General features: G+C 46.6%; 1 protein-coding gene across 1 annotated transcript in view; it reads left to right on the top strand.

Moving 5' to 3' along the window:
- kif26ba (kinesin family member 26Ba) overlaps window positions 1-22500 on the top strand; it is a gene marked incomplete at both ends in the record, with an annotated part of 135254 nt that overhangs the window by 53203 nt on the left and 59551 nt on the right. Inside the window, 2 exon segments of the mRNA XM_080730049.1 lie at window positions 16543-16680; window positions 16750-16850. Of these exon segments, the coding sequence (XP_080586175.1) occupies window positions 16543-16680; window positions 16750-16850 (239 nt within the window).

Here is a 22500-nt window from a genome sequence, read left to right as displayed (position 1 = left end):
AAATTCAGTTGCTTCTTATTGTTATTTTGTGTATTCAATTCTCATTTCAAACTTGGTTTCAGTTAAAAGGAGCCTCTCAGTTGCAGTATAGTGACTGGGCATGTTTTTAAATGTTTTTTAGCAAATTCAACATAAAAAAGGCGGGACAAGGCAGAAAGAGCCTACTGGTTGGTCAGTAAGGGACCGATCAGAAGGCTGACAAAGGGTGAATTAGTATCCATGGTGTGATTTGATCACAGGAGGTTGAAGTTAACCTACTAGTCAAGTGTCACTGCCAGGTTAAAGTGGCAGAAAAAAAATACCTCTGGGAACTCAGATTGCTGCCAGGTAAGCCACCGAGGTGGCTGGTTAATCACCTGATTCGAGTAGTATTTGAAGCTCCAATGCATGCGTTTTGTAGTCCTATTGTGACACATTAGGGAGTGAAAATGACAGAGCGGCAATAACTGATGCCTATCTGAGAATGTGTAGATGTTAATACATTATAGATAATAACAGATAATTCATACATTCATACAGATGACACGTTTACTATGTTGTCAGATGTGGGATTAAAAAAAACGACATCTCCTGTAGGTAGATAGATCATAGATGTACATAGCGATCTTTAGAAACTTGACCAATGAGGCCAACACTACTTCACCACAACAATGTTGTTGTAACTAAGCAATTCGATGGAAAATATATTTTCTTACATGAAATGCAAGGATTATCAACTATGAGGCAATAAAAGCACGGCTTCAGCTGAAGGGAGGAGTGAAATGGTATAATATACATCCCATACACCGGAAGATTTGCACACGATTGGCTAGTTTTACTGCACAGCCTTGCGTACACGTATGCCTTGATAGAATTGATGAATTCACAAAAATATCAGCTTTCATATTTTTATTATATTACAGTGTGCTGTCACATCAGGCTGCTATTGGCTGAGGTGTGTGTATGTGTATAAGGTCTTTGATCTAAGACTTCTTTAGGCCTGACATTTAAAGGGTTGAGATAGATACTGAGCGAGAGGGAGAGAGCGATATTATACTCTCAGTAAAGGAAATACAAACACATCCCATTACTCCCTATACACCCTTTCTAAATATCTCAATATTTAATATTTAATTGATTACGAATTACAGTAGCTCCTGCTCCTTTTAATTGGCCTACAGTACATGTGAGCAACCATCAACCACCAGCAATCTCCCAGCACACATCTCAGCCATCACTTAGTAACCACCCACCGATCACCCAGAAACCACCCAGCAACCTCTCTCAACAACTACCCAGCAAACACTCACTGTTAATGTACCGGTACATGTGAGCAGAGAGTAGAAACCAAATGCAGACGTCGGCAGAGTATGTAATGATTCATGTAATAGTAGAAAGCGAAATAACTTTAGTAAAGCTTGGTCCGTGATTAGAGGTTAGACGTTTCACTGTTGAGAACCATGTGATTTATTTATTATTTGTGAATATTTTGAGCTATTTGAGGGATGGGGTTTGCAGTATAAAACTGGCGAGAGTGCAGGTATGCAATGTGTGCCTCCTAGAGTGAGTAAGGAAATGTTAATTGTGGCATCTCACATCATTAAAGTTTCTCACCCATGATCTAAGGAATACAGGGATATTTGTTTTTGATTGTACAAACCACGTTCACGAGTTTTAGGCCGGTGGCATGATATAGCGCCACCATGAGGCCGATTTGAAAAGTGTGGTGTGGAGTGCTGGGAGTGTGCATGCAACGTTTGATCGTTCCAGTGGTGTCAGAGATTAGCTGTGCATCTTGGGACAAGGCTACAGACTGGTAGGAAGGGGCAGGGCCCTCTCTGCCAGGATAAAGCCAATTAGAGGTAGGTAGGGCAGGTCTAAGGCGGTGTGCTACAGCCTTACAGTAATTTTTTTTTTAAACTTTGTTTTATTGGTGAAACAAGGTGATACAAAAAACTGTAATAGAAAATAAGGTTCGAAGAGAAGAGAGGAAGAAGAGGTGGATGGAAGGCGTAGACAGGATGGTTTCAGAGTCCTGATAATAGGGAGACAGTAGACTACTAGAATTCACGAGGTGTGTGTGTGTGTGTGTGTGTGTGTGTGTGTGTGTGTGTGTGTGTGTGTGTGTGTGTGTGTGTGTGTTGTAGAGATGTAATAATTCATACAGTGATAATTGAGACTCTGGGGACAGCCCTCTCTCATGCGGTTAAGGTCAGGACCAAATACAGTGTGAGAGAATAGAGAGAATAGTCCAACAGAAGGGGGATGGAAGTCATAGAGAGATTGGGACAGGGGGAAGAAGGAGGGATGAACATGAAGGCCAGTGGTTTTGGTGAAACCGGTGCACAGCTGGAAGCACAGATGTGAAATGGGTTTGATTGTAGTACATTATCAGTGGGTATGGTAGGGGGCGGGGCTTGTGTTTGGAATAACCAATCAAAGATTCTCTTGTCCTTGACCTGTTTTAGGAGGAGGAAATGAGAAAGGAGTTGTTTCCCAGGCTGTTGTGTTTATACATCATTTTAGTGGTAAGAAGACCACTGTAATTATATAAAAAATATGCTAGGATTTTTGGGACATCTAGTCACCCTTGTGAATGATGTGAATGGATATCCAACAGCAGAAAGCAAGTATATAGCCTACATTTAAATATAGGCTACAATGCATTTAATCATAATTTATACATGACTGGACATTGTGGACGGCGTCAAAAAATTTGGTAACACTTTACAATAATGACCTGTTATAAATCATTTATAAACATTTATAAGCAGTTTGTAGATGAGTAATAAACATGAACAAACTGTTTATTGACATTTACTTAAACATTTATAACTGTTTTAAATATCATTTACATGTTATTAGTAAGGTATTAGTAAGTAGTAAACTAATTATGAATAAACAATTTATATACATTCGTAAATGATTCATTTTGGACGCCGTCACCGGAGCGTCCGAGCGGTCCGACGTTGACGTTGCCGTCGTCGTCGGCAGTGGAGCACCCTTTATTGATTAAAACGGGAGCGTTCCCAGCGTCGGCGGTGGCGCGACGTTGCTGTTGACGTTGACACGCTCAATGGAGCCGGGTGGTTATAGAGTGTGAGCTCTGATTGGAGTATGACAATGTGATGTAATGACAAGCAGAGCTGTGAATGAGGAATAGGAATAGGATCTGACTGACAGCTGATTACAACTGAGGCGGGCGAGACTCTTGTGTCCTGCATGAACTAACGCTATGCCTCATTCAATTGTTTCCTTGACAACACTCCAGCTTTGCTCAGTGCAAGCCAAAACATTTTGTAAGATGTTGCTCAGCCATAGGCTTTTAGGCAAATACATTTTTCCCATTCCTTCAGCATTCACAGTTCAGCAATAGACGAACATTTCAGCCCACACACACTCAACCTTGCAATTCACAAAACGAATTGAATTTGATTCAAAGATGCACTTATTTATTCCATTAGCATACATTACATACAGATTAGAGCAGAGCTGACTGATTATCAACCCTCATTAGCTTGTTATTAAGCGTAAAACCTGCTATAAAGAAACTCACTTGTGTCCAATTAAAATGGCAATGAAATAATTGATTTTAATAGCATTTATATATACACGTATAGCCTATTGGAGACATGCATACAATAATAATTAAAAGTATGGGCATTGAAGGACTGTTTTGTCTGCATTCTTACTCTTTTTTGTTTTACTCTTCAGAATAGTATGAGGAGTTTGTTTAAGGTTATAGCTTTTACTCAAGATATCTGACTTGTACAGTATGTGGATTTGTGTAGCTCTGGTTGTCTTGTGCCTGTTTTGTTACAGTTTGACTGTGCTTTTCTATTAGGCCTATGTAATTTAGTTTTACTTTTTTTTTTTTTTTTTACTTTTACTTAATCTGTGATATACATTTCCGTCTATATTGAAAAAGTAATAGAATTACATTGAGCAGCAAAAAAAGATACATGGATTTGTATGAAGCGATCCCAGAGATTTGCCTATGAGGGGAAGTGGCCTTGCTGCCTCAGGGAAAGAACTGTTCTCATAGTCATGAGGAACATACAGTGGAGCTTTGTGAGCTTCTGGATCGACTATTTTCAAATGGCCGAAAGGTATTTGGGCTGAAGTGGTTAATGTATGTTTTGTAATAATAATCAATCTACCAAGTAACTAACTAAAGTTTCCCAAAAAAAATTAGTAAAAGCACAATATTTGGAATGGATCCAAAATGTAGTGGAGTAGAAGTATTGGAAATTGGAAATACTCAAGTAAAGTACAAATACCTCACAATTGTACTCAAGTACCTGTATTTAGTTACTTTACACCGCTGGGAACATAATACTCACATACATTCACAACACCAGTAAGACTCCCTAATCGGGAGATAAGCGACCGTTGGTCGCTTATCTCCACAAATAGGCCAAAAGTTTGTTTTACCAATTATCAAGACATACGGGCAGTTGACAGTTTGCCATGGTTACTCATTGAAGTTGAATCTCCATATATGGAGATAACCTACGCATCACACTAAGTCTGACCTCACCAGCCCATATTTGGGCATGAGCAACTTCTCCATATATGGAGATATGATGACATCACACAGTCCTCAGCCGATGATGTGGCGTGATGTCATACAATACACAAACGAGCCCTACAGTATAAAGGGGCAATTCTTGCCAGGAAAGAAGCATTTCTTCGACTCAGACCTTATCGCCAGGGTTGGCTTATAGCAGCTGTCGGTAGGACCATATATGGATTCTGTTAGTGTGGATCTCCTAACAGGGCATCATCTGGGATACAATCCCTTTTATGCCCATATATGGAGATCCCTAACAGAATCCCTTTCATGCCCATATATGGAGATCCCTAACAGAATCCCTTTTATGCCCATATATGGAGATCCCTAACAGCATCCCTTTTATGCCCATATATGGAGATCACTAACAGCTAACAGAATCCCTTTTATGCCCATATATGGAGATCCCTAACAGAATCCCTTTTATGCCCATATATGGAGATCCCTAACAGAATCCCTTTTATGCCCATATATGGAGATCCCTAACAGAATCCCTTTTATGCCCATATATGGAGATCCCTAACAGAATCCCTTTTATGCCCATATGGAGATCCCTAACAGAATCCCTTTTATGCCCATATATGGAGATCCCTAACAGAATCCCTTGTATGCCCATATATGGAGATCCCTAACAGAATCCCTTTTATGCCCATATATGGAGATCCCTAACAGAATCCCTTTTATGCCCATATATTATGGAGAAATCCCTGCTCTGAGTATCTGACATCAGTGTGATGTCACCTGTTTATGCCCATATATGGAGATCCCTGCTCTGCGTATCTGGTTGCTATGGTAAACAGTTGGTTGCTAGGGTAAAAAAACATGGTTGCTATGGTAAACAGTTGGTTGCTAGGGTAAACAGTTGGTTGCTAGGGTAAAACCATGGTTGCTAAGGTGGTTGCTAACGTACACAAACATACAGTCAATCCCTGGCTTGTATACAGTATGTACATTCTGTTGTTCTCAAAGCTGACCTGCCAGGATGATTTTTTTTAAAGGGACACTGGTATAAGGAATAATGAATAATGTATTGTGCATGCTGCCAGTAGGCTTAGGAAGTACATCCCTGAAAGATTCTTCCTTTTTTGGGGAGGCTTTTTTTTTTATTGATAGGACAGTAGACTGACAGTGACATGCAGCAAAGGTTGTCGGGATCGGGATTCGAACCTGCCATGCGCTGTCAGGCATCAGAGCCTACAGTATGTGGTATGAGCCTGGCCCCATCCCTGAACATTTTCTTGTGGGTGAATTATATTTCACATTTTGTGAATTCATAATCACCGATCCACCATCTCGCTGTGCCTCCATTCGGGCAAGCCTGACATCGTCAACGTGACTTCAGAGATTCACAAGGAAGGGCACGCCCTGCGAATCTCTTATTAGACCCTGTCTTGTTCCAGACACGCGCCGGGGCATAAATAAGGCTTCAGTCGTGAGCCATGACAAGCAGTGTGAAGAATGGCTTTGGCTCACCAGATGTGGGAGCAGCCTGAAGCCTTAGGAGGAGATTAGAGTCAGGATGGCTTTCAGGTAAAAAGAAAAGAAAAGCCATGGATGTGTCAAAGACACATATTAATCTCAATGAAACCGGCTACGCGCATACTTGTAGGTATTCATCATGATCTCTCCACTGTGTGGACATTGTCCATTTCCTATAAAAGATCATATAATACCATGCAGCTTTCACTCGTGGACCAGTCAACGGGACATAGTTTACCTTGAATTTATGAAATATGTGGAACAGATCTGGGAGCTCTGCAGACAGTCTGTAGAGACATTATAGACTTGATTTACGAAGACAATGTCCAGACACACGCACACACACACACACACACACACGCGAGTGCACACACACACAAACGCACGCACACACACACACACACACACACACACACACACACACACACACACACACACACACACACACACACACACACACACACACACACACACACACACACACACACACACACACACGCAGTTCCTTTATTGCAGCAGGTGTTTGATTTATCTGGTCTGCTGTGTGGCTGCTGGCAGCTCATAAAGAACAATAATCAATAATCCATATCCGTATTTCATGCCTGGCTCGCCTGCACACATGCACGTGCACAAATACATGCATTGCACACACACACACACACACACACACACACACGCACACACACGCACACGCACGCGCACGCACAAATACAATAAGCAGCACGTAATGCCTGCTTTGTATAGGCTATGTAGCTGCGGTGGAGAGAGCGAGAGAGAGCAGCTTATTGAATCTGTCTGTCTGAGAAGTGCTCCTGGCAGTACTAGCACAACACACACACACACACACACACACACACACACACACACACACACACACACACACACACACACACACACACACACAAAAGGCATGCACAAACACATACGCATTTAATCACAGGTTTATGTTTATTGACAAAAGGAGAATGAAATGAGAAAGGACAGAATAGAGAATTAGAGAGAATATAGAAGGATGGAGTACTGTGCATAGATTCCTTCCCTCTTCTCTGTCTTTCTCTTTCTCTCTGACGCTGATCGGGCTCTGGTCTTTCTAAAATGGTGATTCATTCTTGCGTTAAGCATTGCCGCTGTGGGCATGTCCATATGAAATCATCACAAGCCGATTGGCGACATTGAGCATGTACATTCCATATATGGACGTAAAAGAAAACACTACAGAACAAAAAGAAAGACAGTTGTACACTCCTGAATACCTAGTAGGTCCTACCGTATATAGATAGGACCACAGCCACGTCACTGTGACTCAGACATAAGCATAAACAAACGCCAAAACGCCCATAGGCATCTTACTATATGACCCAGACATAACCATGAACAAACCTGATACGGCCATATTATAGGCATATAATTCCAAACTCTGTGAGCTCAAGGACTCAAGGGAGTGTGGTCCTCACTGCCGAGTCATTCTAATACGGTTGTCCAGAAACACCGATCCTACAGATATGTCCATATATGGGCATTCCAATAGATATGAGCATATACTGATAACATCATACTGTACAAAAATGGATTGTTCCATAATTGAGAAAACGTATAGGTTCCGAACGGAACCATGTTTATTTAGGAGGACAAGGTCCCCCATTGGGATAACAGCGCCATCTGGCGATGCAACAGAGTAAAACTCATATCCTCCCGTACGAGAAATATCATTTGTCGGAAGGGCTGTCAATCACAAACGAGGGCACCGCCCCCGAGTGTATATAAGCCCTGCGGGCTATCATAACTTCCTCTAAAGCCGCACCTCTGCGCCCGCAACTAGCGAACCGAGGGGCTTTATTCGGGGGACCTTGTCCTCCGGTATTAAATAAACATGGTTCCGTTCGGAACCTATACGTTTATTGTCATACCTCCAGACAAGGTCCCCCATTGGGACTCATACACTCCCCGAGAAGCCATGAACCGACAAGACTGTCGTTCACACCGACCACACCCGGAAGGAGGTCCCGTCAACCGACGTGACCCCTTTCAGGACTGATCCGACCCAGGCCCACAGGGCCTGGGCGTGTTTAGACAGAAAAGAGACCCTGACAGCCCGAGGCCTGCCTTATGCACTAAGGGCAGACACAGGTCCGCCTTATAATACTACAGTAATATAAGGGAAAGACTCAGGGTCCCCCCCCAGGTATCCTAGAGACAGTAGCATGCTGTCCCAGGAAGGGGAGAGAGCCGCCCCACTACATAGTAGGCGGGGCAGCAGCACCTAGAACCGTATGCGCCATAGCAGAAGGCGCAACGTCCAGGTGATAGTAGGTCGCAAAGGTGGACGGCGAAGACAAATTCGCCGCCGCACAAATCTCCTCAATGGAGACACCTTTGGACAAAACCCTAGAGGTAGACACACCCCTAGTACTGTGGGCCTTAAGTGCTTCCGGCACTTCAGACCCAGCCCGGGTGTAAGCCAACCTAACAGCATCCACAATCCATCTCGACAGAGTGGGTTTGGACACCGCTTTTCGCTGACGGGCATTCATGACCACGAAAAGCTGAGAAGTAGAACTGCTGTCCACCGTCTTGTCACAGTAGGCCTTCAGGGCCCTAACTGGACAAAGACAATGAAGGCGCCTATCCTCCTCCGATGCAACCGGAGGAGGATGGAAAGCCGTCAAAACAACAGGTTCCTTCGGGACCACTCGGTTCTTAGGAATAAAACTCAATAGAGGTTTAAGAAGAACCTTGGAGTCATTATTGAGAAACCTCATACAATCAGGGCTCACAGAGAGCGCATGAAGGTCGCTCACACGCTTAGCCGTAGACAAGGCAAGCAAAAGAGCTGTCTTGAAACTTAAATGTTTCAAAGAGGTCCTCCCAATCGGTTCAAAGGGTGCCTTGCAAAGGCCCTCAAGAACCACTTGTAGATCCCAAGCAGGGAACAAAAATCTAGTCACAGGCCTTAAACGGTCGACACCGTGTATGAACTTGACCACCTCAGGGAATTTAGATAGGCCCATGCCTGACACCCCCAGGTGACAGGCATCAAAAGCCGCTAAATAACCCCTAAGCGTAGAGAACGCCAGACCAAGGTCCAGGCGGTCCCGCAAGAAACTAACGCCTTCTGGGCTGGAGCCAAGTGAGCCACCACAGGTGGCTCCTGTAGCTCACACCAGTCCAAGAAAACATTCCACCTTCCATCATATACCACCCTAGTGGAGGGGGCTTTAGCACTCTGAAAAGTAGCTACAACCGCCATTGAGAAGCCTGCGGCTAGCAGGTTCTCCCTCTCACAGGCCAAAACCACAGGTCTAGGGCCTGGGGGTCGGGATGGAAGATATCGTCCCCCGCCTGGCGCAGCAGGTCCCTATGCAAGGGGAGCTGCCAGGGGGACCGGTAGAGCAGTGGGGTGATCAGAGACCTCCACACTCCCCTGGACGGTGCCACGAGAAGAACCTCCAGGTTGGAACTCCTGATCCTCTCCAGTGTGGGAAGGATCAGTTCCAGCGGTTGGAACGCATAGAGATGGCCTTCCGGCCACTCGTGTGCGAACGCATCCACCCCCAGAGGCGAAGGTCCCCTCACTGAGAAGTAGAGGGGGCACTTCGCGTTCTCCTGGGAAGCAAAGAGATCGAACCGAGGTTGACCGAACCTGGAGAAGATCTGTCTCACCACCGCATGGTGGAGAGACCAAACCTCGTAGCGAGGCTCCCCCCTGGACAACAGATCGGCGCCGCCGTTCTGAAGGCCTGGAACATGGGAGGCTCTAAAGGACCTCAGGCGCGGTACGCACCAGAGAGTCATCTCGCGCGCCAGCTGATCCAGCGTGCGCGAGGAGAGGCCGCCTTGCTTGTTGAGAAAGTACAAGGCTGCCATGTCGTCCGTCCTGACCAGGACATGACAAACCCCGGAGAAACGGTTCGAAATACTTGAGAGCCAAGTAGATCGCCATTAACTCCAGATAACTGAAGTGGTACTCCAACGTGGCCGGGGTCCACAGACCCCTGGCTGAGCGCCCCTCGTGGGTGGCGTCCCAGCCCGAGCGGCTGGCGTCTGTGGTGATCACCTTGCGTGACACCACCACGCCTATGGAGACTCCACTCATTAACAACGCCTGGTCCCGCCATGGGACCAGCGCGTCCATGCAGGCCTGGCTGACCACCACTTCCCTGCACACTTGCAGGGGAGGAATCCTGAGCGTCAGTGTCCACCGCCAGAACGGTCTCATAAGAAACCTGCCCAGGCGAAGAAGTTGCACCGCTGAAGCCATCAGCCCTGCCAACTTCATACACTCCTTGTAACTGACCACTTGGTCCAATTTGAAAGGAGCGAAGACACGTCAGGAACCTGTCCACCCCCTCCAGAGAGAGGCGGGTAGACATCGTGGTCGAATCCAGAGGTATCCCCAAGAAGGAGATCTGCTGGGAGGGCGTCAACATACTTTTGCCAAAAAGACGTTGAAAACCCAAGGCCTTCAGGTGGGCCAACACCAAGTTGGTGTGATATCCCTAATCCAGAAGGGATGCACCCCCCCCCCCCCCCCCTTTTTTCCCGAACCAGGAAAAAATTCGAGTCCAGAAACCAAGCTGGTTCAGGTCTCGTAAGAGCTCTACTACAGCACCATTGCATAGTACCGAGCTTATTTCCTCACTCAGAGCCCCTGCTTACAAGCGCGGGCTCGAGTGTAAATACCCCAGCTGGAAGCGGGGGTGGTTCAAGAAATGCAATCTAAGGCCACGTGTTACTGACGTAACACCCATTGCTCGGATTGCACAGTCTCCAATGTTTATCAGAATACCATCAAGGGTATTAAATAAACAAGGGTTCCGTTCGGAACCTAACCGTTTCACACAACGTGCTAACGTGCTGTGAAACGAGGGAGAAACCGTTAGGTTGCACGGGGGAGAAGGAACGTAGGGGATTAGCACTTCCGTATCCGGGAAGCTCCCCTCCTTATCCGGTGACGGCCGCGCCAACGGACGTGACGTCAACATGTTGAACGGTGGTGGAAAGAGAAACAGAAAGAGCATTCTGCGAAATACGGTTTGTTACGTAAAAACATTTACCCCAGCACGGGGAAGAACGTGTAAACGTTTAAACCAGATCTGAGGCCTTTAATAGTTCCTTGCAGGGAAAATTAGGCCAACTCATAATCCCACACACCGATAGTGAAACACTTCCTGTCCTGCACTAGAATCGACACTACAGTGCCGTTTAGTGTAGGCAGAGGAAAATTGCACATAGGAAAAACCGCACCACTGTGAACCGCAGTTAACATGGGTGGGAACCTCAGCATGTCTGCAACCCATTCTGATTGTAACCTGTCTGCATGACTGCAAGACTGGGAAATCTGTTATTGTGAGTGAGTAGAAAGCCCTGCATGGGCTTCATTATACTGAGCGGTTGCAAGCGATAAGAGGTTGTCCGTGCAAGTGTAGGAGTGAGCAGGCCACGCTCGCTCAAAACACTTTTTTTTTTTTTTTTTTTTTTTTTTAAACTTGGGGACAAGGGAGTCAGTAACCATTTTCATTATCCCTGCATGGAATAAGGAAAATAAATATTAGCGCCTGGGGGAAGGAGGTCCCTGTGTAGTCAGGGACCCCTGTACCCACAGTCCAAGGTCATTTACGCCACCTCATCCCACAGGTTCTGTGGGAGGAGTCCGGCTCGGCGTCCCTGAAGAGTGTTAAGATGCTGTACATAACACTCCATACTCCTGTTCTGAACTGAACTCGGCACGACAGTGCCGCTCAGTGGAGACAGAGGAGAATAGCACAGAAGAGAAGCTTTGTTATTGTGACTAATAGCAAAACAGTGGAGCCCATTGCAAACCAGGGAAAAACCTTTTAATTGTCACCAGTCTGCAGGACTGGGACAATAAGTAATCCATTGAGTGAATAAAGAACCCTGCATGGGTCTCTATACACTGACTGGCTGTAAGCAGAGAGGAGGGTCCTTTGTGCTAGGGACTGAGAGGTAGGTAAACAAAGGTTTTGTTTCGACTACCATACTCTTACTGATGACATGGGAAAAAGCTACTGGGCAACAGAGATTTTCATTCTCCCCTGCGTGGGACAGAACTCAAACGTCTGCATTCGGGGGGAGGAGGACCGTGTGCCGTCACGGAACCCAGACCCCGTGGAGGGCTAGGCCCTCAACCCTATGTCATCTAACACACCCACTTCCCACAAGCCTTGTGGGGAGAGCTGTGTTCAGTGCGCTTAGGCGCAAGTAAGTGGTCTCCTTGAGCCCCACCATGTGGAAAAAACCACAGTCCGGGTGCCGCAGACCCAGGCCCCCTTCCACTGGCACAGTGGAGGGGAGAGCGGGATGTACTGGGGCGCCGCCGACCCATTCCCCTCCTTCTGCATGGAGGAGGGGAGAGAGGGGGTAGAGGCGGAGGTGGGCGGAAGGATGCAGGGTCCTCGTGGAACCGAGGACTTGCAAGACTCACTTGTAGGAGGAATACTGGGAGAAGAGCCTTCAACCCAATTCCATCCCTCCTCATCCTCACTCTCAAATTCATCCCCGCTTTTAACAGCGTTGTTCGGAGGCGTGCCACCAGAACATAAGCGTGCCAGGAAGATCCGGGCTCAGCCAGCATGGCCGAGAACGAAAAATCCAAGGGGAAGGAGGAGGAAGTCGCCGTTAGTCACCCCCAGCGTGGGGGCAGCCAGGCGGACCAGTAGGTTCTCTCCCCTGAATAAAACGGCGCCAGCCGTACCAGGGAGAGAGGGTGGGAACCGGCGTCGCCGCTCGCCGCCCCCGGCGTGGGAGCGGCCAGGCGGGGTCCCTCAAAGTTGCAGACGCCAGCCGTAGGGCACCAGCGGCGCGCTGGAGCCCCCAATAGGCGTCGTGGCTGCAGGCGGGAACCGGAGCCGCCGCTAGCCGCCCCCGGCGTGGAAGCGGCCGGGCGGGGTCCCTCGAAGTTGCAGACGCCAGCCGTAGGGCACCAGCGGCGCGCTGGAGCCCCCAATAGGCGTCGTGGCTGCAGGCGGGAACCGGAGCCGCCGCTAGTCGCCCCCGGCGTGGGAGCGGCCGGGCGGACTAGCAGGCTCTCCTCCCTGGAACGGCGGAGCCGAACCGGCGGGAGAGAGGGCGAGGGCCGGCGTGTGGTCCCGTGAAGTTGCAGAACGCCAGCCGTAGGGCCCCAGCGGCGCGCTGGAGCCCCCGATAGGCGTAGTGGCTGCAGGTTGCAGCCCGGGGCGGGAAGCAGCGCTGTGGCGTACAGCGCCGCGAGCCCCGGAGGCAGAAACAACGTGGCGTCGTGGCTGCAGGCGGGAAAAAACCACGCCGCTAGCCGCCCCCGGCGTGGGAGCGGCCGGGCGGGCTAGCAGGTTCTCCTCCCTGGGACGGCGGCCAGCCGAACCGGCGGGAGAGAGGGCGAGAACCAGCAAGTAGTCCCGTGACGTTGCAGCCGTCCGCCGTAGGGCACCAGCGGCGCGCTGGAGCCCCCTATAGGCGTAGTGGCTGCAGGCTGCGGCCCGGGGCGAGAAGCAGCGCTGTGGCGTACAGCGCCGCGAGCCCCGGAGGCAGCAGAATCCGGTGGAGGGAAAAAACCAGGCAGGCCACAAGGCTAGTGGAGGCTAAGTGAAGGAAGCACAAACAGCGGGCACCGCTGCGTGCCCACAAAACCTGCCAGGAGAGGCCCGTAGCCCTGGTCGGCGAGACCAGGGCGGCGGGGACAACACGAGAAACCACCGGACAAACATTGGAAAGTCCTAGCCAGCTAGAAGTAAAGACAATAGCGACACCCAGCTAGGGCGCGCTAGCAATCAGTGCCCTGGTGAGGGCCTTCTAGCATGAGGCTACCAAACAAAGGAACGAGCAAGCAAGGCACTTGCTAACACTCGAAAGACTCACCACATGAAGCAGCCTGCGGGATCATCGAAGGAAATTCCGAGGGTGGGTGTCCTCACCAGCGATAAGTCTCCAGCATCGAGCACACTTCCAGGGGAACAAGGATAGCAGCATGCTAGCCGAGGGCCGTGGAACATCGATAGCTTGAAGCTAGGCTAAGCTACAAGAGGCTATCGGACAATAACAAGCTCAGAGAAGAAGCTGGAAACTTACAGCGAGGAAACAGGTGAGAACGCCGAAACTGTTGGAACTGAAGAATAAAGACGTACAGGAGATATTCTATAAAGGCCAGTGGCCGACTTCCTAGCCAACGCTTAGGCTAAACTTTACAGAAAATTATACTTATATGGCTGAGTTCGCGACACTCTAGTTGCAGGTAAGCAGAGGTGCGGAAGAGGAAGTTATGATAGCCCGCAGGGCTTATATACACTCGGGGGCGGTGCCCTCGTTTGTGATTGACAGCCCTTCCGACAAATGATATTTCTCGTACGGGAGGATATGAGTTTTACTCTGTTGCATCGCCAGATGGCGCTGTTATCCCAATGGGGGACCTTGTCTGGAGGTATGACAATAAACCGATGTTTAAATGTGTTAACTGCAAATTGGATACATGAGGATATACTGTCACTTTAAATGCTGTCAAAAATGTTGTTTCTGAGAAACAATCCTGTAATTCTCCACACTACATCTATTATTTAAGTATTTTGACATTTCTTTTGTGATCATTTGAGCTTTATTATTTATTTATAGAGTTTGATGTCAACTGAGCCAAAAATTTGGCGGGAGGTTTAGGCATAGCCGGACTTGTCCTACTGTATGTGCAAACATTTGTTTATTTCTTTTCATGCTTGGGAAGGCAGATTTACTGATTGGAAGAACAATCACAAATCCCCCTAATAAAGACAAGAGGGCAGCTATTTCAGAAAGATGAGAAGAGGAGGGTGTGTCTGTTCCTGTCTATCTGCAGACAGATCATAAACATTCTCCTGTCTGTCTGTCTGTCTGTCTGACACACACACACGGGCGCAAGCGCGCGAGAGAGAGAGCATGCACACGCACACACTCACACATACACACACAGAGAGACTCTTCTAAACGTACAATCTAAATAAACTTAATGAACAAAGACAGCATAGAGTCACGATGTTCTCACTGAATATAGCCGGCTGACATGCCTGAGCTGTGTGTGTGTGTGTGTGTGTGTGTGTGTGTGTGTGTGTGTGTGTGTGTGTGCGTGCGTGCGTGCGTGCGTGCGTGCGTGCGTGCGTGCGTGCGTGCGTGCGTGCGTGCGTGCGTGCGTGCGTGCGTGCGTGCGTGCGTGTGCGTGCGTGCGCGCCCCTTGTGTGTGTGCATTTACGCCACCCTACAAAGACATTTTGCATATTAAGTTGAGTGTATAATAATATATATTATATACTGTAATAGTTCCATTGCAGTAGAGTAACTCATGTTTATTCTGCAGTGGTAAATTATGTTATCTCACTGAACAAAGATTTATTGAAAGGCTTTTGTTTTAAATCAATTACAGACATTCAGCCCTTTCTTCCACCGGTGCAAGATGGTGCTATGCACAACGCAATTATCATTCATGTTTTCCCACTTCGGCCATTGTAATTTTCACACTCCCATGTTGTATAAACAGGGCCGCTGCAACTCATTTTGGTGTCCTAAGCACAATTGGCTGTTGGGTGCCCCCGCGACGACACCTCCCCCGCGTGACATAACCTAACCCTATTCCTAATCTTAACCTCAGTAAAGATATACTTATCCCTAAAGTTATAATTATTTAACTGTATCCTCAGTAGAACAAATCCAAGAATACTAGAACCGTTCCACCGAGCGGTCAGCGCGAGGTTGGTGGGAAAAGATCAGGGTGAAAAGGTTTGTTGGCGGGTATAGACCGGTTACCCATAGGCCTAGGGCTATAACAACAGCCTATAACATATATTATCTAACAGTACAGCGCCATAACAGCACTGCCAAAGTTGAAATACCATAGTTGTTTTCCAACTGATCTAAATATGAATCAGTCAGAGCTGGGCAGGGATAAGCTATGGAAAAAACTTTTGATTCTTACTTTTGCAAAGCATCAGATCTATGACCGTCAAATCTCCACAGTGGTTGAGTGTCTGTCTGAGGGAGTGCAGCGTTAGTCGCTGACTGCGCTTTGACCCCGCCCCCAGTTCAAATGGATGAAACCATTGATCAGGCATTGATGATGATGGGCTTGGCTCTTCTTCTTTTTTTCTTTTTTTCCTCTTTATTTGGTGCCCTTCGGCAGCGTGATGCCCGATGCACAGTGCGTCATCATGCACCAGGCACTGTGTATAAATATCAAATGATCTTGTGCCCATATTGCACCCATGGGCATTTTGGTCTTAAAATGAGGTGTGGCCTGGTGCAATGCAGAGAGAAGAGTCAGTTGCACTTTAACCAGCTTTATTTTATGTTATACCCAAAATACACCCTTGATGAGTCTAAATACATTTATAACCCTGTCTGACTAGTGCAATTGAAATGAATAAACACAGTAGGGCATTTATGTTTCTAGATGTTGAATATCTCTTCAACATTATGTTCAAATGCTACATTATGTTTTAGTGATGAACCTCTCTCTCTCTCTCTCTTTCTCTCTCCATCTCTCGTTTGTTTTTTCTCTTCAGATCTCTCAGATGATCTCAGAAGGTTCTAGAGAAGGATTGACAGAAGCCGCCCTCAACCGCTACAACACACACTCACCCTCGCACACTCAGCACACTCCCTCTCACGCAAACTCTCCCTCTCACACAAACTCTCCCTCTCACGCAAACTCTCCCTCTCACACAAACTCTCCCTCTCACACAAACTCTCCCTCTCACACAAACTCTCCCTCTCACACAAACTCTCCCTCTCACACATATTCACCCTCTCACACTCCGGCTGTTGCCACATCAACCAGCAGCACCTCTGCGGCTGCATCGTTCTTTGCCAGGTGAGTTCAGAGTGTCACAACGTATACACACAATATAATATTATACGTAGATGAATAATAATAATAATGATGTGATAATTTGTTTATTACATACACATAGCCTTAATTATTCACAACAATGCTTTAAAGGAGAATTGCAGCCTAGAAGGCTGCCATTATTGTTTACAAAACACAAATCTTTGAACTCATGTTTGCGCATCACAGCTTTTACACAATAATGGCGGCGCCCAGTAGGAATTGATACTGTGTAGTGACTAGTGACATTACGTACGACAAAAATGTGTTTTTTGAGCAATAGAAATATGCGGATTATCATTGTAACCAACGTCTCCTTTGTGGAGCTGTGGGCGGGTCGGGCGAATGGACAAGATTGCCTGAAAACACACACAAAAAACACAAAAAAAACACACCAGGACCAATTTTTGGGTAGAGAACAACACAACCAGACCCTCCGATCCCGGAATTCTCCTTTAATTGAATAAGCATATTAACATTACTGTTATCGAGAATTAATGTTTCTGGCAAACAAAATGGTACAGTAGTCCTGCTCGGATTTCCCAACAGTGTAATGAATTTGTTATTAAAAACAGATTTGTATCACAATGTACAATGTAGCTGAGGCCAAACTGGGAAAGTTTGTGCACTTGGTGGAGAGTTTTTGATTTTTGGTATGGTGTTAGGTATGGGTATAAGGTTTTCAAAAACCATCGCAAACAATTTGGGCTCGCCCCCTAGTGGTCTGTTTGCAATGAATTCAATAGTAGATTTGTCAGTATATGGTTTAAACCCCAAATAATTGATAAAAGAGATTTTTCAATGGTTTCTGTTACTATTGGGTATGATAAACAACATACTAAAGGTTTAGGAAAAAAATAACTACCGGAAAGGCATCATTTTCAAGATGGCGTACACGATGGCTGCCGGGAGCTAAAAATGCCTATTTAATGTGTAGAAATTCATTCATTCAAAATATGCACTTGGTAATTAGCTTTTACATTTTGACATGGTGTTAGGTATGGGTATAAGGTTTTCAAAAACTATCGCAAACAAGTTGGGCTCACCCCCTAGTGGTCTACAATATACTGACGTATCTAATATCTGATTCATTGCAAACAGACCACTAGGGGGCTAGCCCAACGTGTTTGCAATGGTTTTTGAAAACCTTATACCCATACCTAACCAAAAATCAAAAACTCTTCACCAACTGCAGATTTATTATGACTTTTTACACATTAAATAGGCATTTTTAGCTCCCGGCAGCCATCGTGGACGCCATCTTGAAAATGAGGCCTTTCCGGTAATTATTTTTTCCCAAACTTTTAGTATGTATACCCATATCTAACACCATACCAAAAATCAAAAACTCTCCACCAAGTGCACCAAATTGATGTTTTTGACCAGTTTGGCCTCAGCTAAATGGCCGGGTTTCCCAAAGCGATTTTAGCCCATCGTAGCTCATGCATGGTCGTAGAGACCAAGCCCCGGCCGTCATGTTCCCAGGTTTGCATGGGTTCGGGCAGAGCGACTTATTTAGCCTCCTACAACTACACCAACATTCAGATTTCACAAACAAAGTGCTTAATAAAGTCTCACACCTGTCTAAATACGGTACGGCATTCTATAATTACCCGTATCCTCCTTGTTCTTTAATAAGATTAAGAAGCCTTTTTATCATGGGGAACGCCAGGAAATACATGGGGAAACATGGGGAGAAAGCGACCATGCATGAGCTACGATGGCGATGGGCTAAAATCGCTTTGGGAAACCTGGCCAATATGGCCTGAGTTATATTATAATATCACACTATATACTATTCAAGCTATATACGGTACTGTTTATATATAGACCTACTGTAATACACGACTCTGATGATGATGAACATCATTCCTCTCCTCTCCTCTGGTTCTCAAGGTATAAATATGTACAGTAACTGTTTTTGTGTGCGTGTGCGTGTGTGTGTGTGTGTGTGTGTGTGGGGGGGGGGGGGGGGGGGAGGGGTGCTTCTGTCTGTATGTATGTGTGTGTGTGTGTGTGTGTGTGTGTGTGGTGTGTGTGTGTGTGTGTGTGTGTGTGTGTGTGTGTGTGTGTGTGTGTGTGTCCAGTCATGTCCATGTTTTCAAGTGCTACATGCCAGATGCAACTCGTAAATAACACACACACACACACACACACACACACACACACACACACACACACACCACACACACAGGCCAACGTGTACCAATACACATACACATGCACATACTCTGTCTTGGCTGGCAGGTAACAAGGCCACATTACACACATGTGTATTGTAAACACATACATCTGGCCAGGTTTCCAAACATACACACATCTGGCTGAGAGGACATTTATTACAGGTCTACCAGCTGGGAGACCATGCCATGTTTCATAGCTCAGGTGTCACTGTGTGTGTGTGTGTGTGTGTGTGTGTGTGTGTGTGTGTGTGTGTGTGTGTGTGTGTGTGTGTGTGTGTGTGTGTGTGTGTGTGTGTGTGTGTGTGTGTGTGTGTGTGTGTGTGTGTGTGTGTGTGTGTGTGTGTGTGTGCGTGCGTGTGCGTGTGTGTGTGTGTGTGAGGCACTGTGGCCAAAACACAAAAATACAACCAAACAATATTCATAAATTAAAGGGGTATTTCACTTTTAAAAGAATTGTAATTTAATTGTCTACTCAGGCTTTTGGGAGAACCCCTTTACATACTGTAGTTGACTGGAGTCTCCCAAGGCTCTTTCCAAGTTTTTGCTCAGAATGTCAAGTCCAAGTGGTATGCTAATGGCCATAATATACTCAGTAAGCAAAAGGACGCAAAGAGAAAATGTGTTGTGTGTTTTCTATTTTATTGAACTTATATAAATAGTGGCCTAAAGGAGGACCACGTTGTCACACCCACTCATGACTCAGCCATAACCATATAATGACTGAGTTTCCAATTTATCTACGCCCAATAGAGTGTGTTGTCTAACCTCAATGTGTTGACATGGCATCAGGCGCAAACAAATCAGCCTTTTGTGCCATGGGTGCCCAAATGGGCACAAAAGGAGGAACGCCCATATTGGCATGCGATATACTATACGTTCTCCATTTATGGGCATAAAAGTGACAAGTGACAAAGCCATAAAACATAACATACAGTATATAGGCATGTCACTATGACAGACATAAGAGTCACTTACACTGAGACACACATCCGACCTGCCCAATGTGGTCATAGGAACCACATGTAAACTTGACACGCGCATCAGCAAACTTACTCGAGGAGGTGCGAAGCCCACCGCCGAGGCTATGTCCATTACATGGGCATAGATGGATATCCAGTTGTCCAGACCTGCCGATTCAACCAATATGCCCATTATGGGCCTGAAAATATACAGGGTATGGGCGTATGATAATCAGGTATCTCCATATATGGGCATAAAAGGGACACAGACAGACGGGTACGACGGGTACTCTGGCAAAGCCCCGGCAGTTCAAGGTAGGTGTGAGGGACCTCACACCTTATTTGACCCTTTTTCCCTCCCAATTTAGCCGTTAAGCCAATTAATTATTCTCACTGCTTACCTCTGTAGTTGTACTTTACTAGTGAGGAGGAGTGCTTCCGTCCTACTTCCCCATTCTACATTCCCCGCTGACATGTGCCTTCCCTGCCGGTAGGAATCACCGTCCCCGCCTGGCTTCCCTTCGTATAGAAGCAGTGGATTTGAACCCCCAACCCCTGTGCCAAGTAGGGCTGTCCTCGACGCAGGATTTATCAAGTCGACTCGAGTCGCGGGGGTTAATCCGACGCGTCGACAAATCGTTTATATAAAAAAAAAAGAAAAAAGAAAAAAAAAAGTGTGCTTTAAGCTTTTAAACCACGTCAACGTAATACAATAAAACAGCAATATGTTTTGAGCCTTTAAAGTGAATTAGATCCATGAACTACCGTGCATATTGAAACATGATAGCGGTGGACACTGGACATTAATGACGATAAGATTGCGTCCAGCCGTGCGTAATTGTTAATTGTGGAACAACGGAGGAGAGAATAATGCATCTCTTTGACAGCATCAGCATGTTGTGTATTATTTCCACAAGTTGTATTTTCTCAGAGCACAGCGCTGCTGTATCAAAAGAGCTATGTTGCCGATCTGGTGCGAGATAATAAAAAGAAAACAGTTCGCCCGTCGCTATTCCTCAGCCTGAGTCTGAGACCACCACACACCCACGGCAGTGAAAGTGAAAGCGCGTCACGCTGGCTCTCATCTGCTGCTTCTTTGGCCAGCTCTCAAGTAGAATACAACACGTCGACGCATTTCCTCTCCAAGCGGTTAAGAATTACATGACAGTCACAGTCCAGCGCTCTCATACCGCACCACAGTAACTGGTGTGATAAAAAAATATATATATTTTTGACGGCTCGACTCAGACAATTGGCGTCGATTCCGGGGGCTTAAAACGACGCGTCGATTCGTCGATTTTTAGAGGACAGGCCTAGTGCCAAGTGCTAATTTGTGTGTTTTCTCACAGCAATGCTTGAAGGCCTCCAGGTAGAATCTTTCGTCTGTTCTCTGTCTCTGATATCATCCTTTCAGCAATTGCTTGACCCAGTTCGTTACGTCACGATTGCAGCCAGGAAGCCTACTGTATTCAATGCATTTCTATTAAGTGTATTGTGGTTTGTGCTTTCTGAATATAAAGGCTGTTTAACAATAGCACACTGTTTGTTCCCGGGAGCGGCTGCTCTGTCTGCTTTGGAGTGGCACTCCAGGCAATCGAGGGGCTGTGGAGTGACATAAAAATACTGGTGGAGTAGTTTGGAGTGGTTTGCCAGTAGCATACTGGCAACGATGTTGGTGGACTTCACTGGTGCTTCTCAGCGGTGACATGTCATCATTGGGATGCTTTGTACTTTTGGCTGAAGGCAAAAATCACAGCGTTTAGCACTCAGAGTTACAACAGATTACATGTCTGCATCAATGACAACTGACTGTATGTGTATAGACAATGACACGTCCATTCTGTCCTAGCAGAAATAGATTCTTGTCGTAACCTAGATTTTGAGTGTGAGAGACAGACAGACAGACAGACAGACAGACAGACAGACAGACAGAAAGAGAGAGAGGGAGAGAGGGAGAGAGTAGTGCACAGAGAACCAGTTTTGGAAGACAATGTCTCGCTTTATATTATATTTCATTCTGCTCTAAAGAGCATTTCCTTCAGGGTGTGTGTGTGTGTGTGTGTGTGTGTGTGTGTGTGTGTGTGTGTGTGTGTGTGTGTGCGCGCGTGCACGTGCATCCGTGTGTACACGTGCACATGTACCACTAAATCCCATGTCTGTCTTGCTCGGTTACACTGAGGCGTGACCTGCATTCAAACACCCTCATCACACACACTTGCACGCGCCCATACTGTGTACTGTACACACATGCGCCCACGCACACACGCACACACACACACTCTTAATGTCCAACCAAATCTCTGTCCATCTCTCCTCACTTCTCCTCTCTCCTCTCCATCTACAGTATCGCCCCTCAGTCCCTTCTCTGTGTCCTCCTCTGCTCATCTCTCCTGTCCTCCTGACCTCTTCTTTACCTCCACTGTGTGTGACTAATATAGTTCATTATTGTCTGGAAAGAGTCCCTGTGGGGACAGACATTCTACATGTTGAGCA

The sequence above is a fragment of the Nannobrachium achirus genome (assembly GCF_963921795.1).
Source record: "Nannobrachium achirus genome assembly, chromosome: 7".
Lineage (NCBI taxonomy): Eukaryota > Metazoa > Chordata > Actinopteri > Myctophiformes > Myctophidae > Nannobrachium > Nannobrachium achirus.
This window is presented reverse-complemented; position numbering and strand designations above follow the sequence as displayed.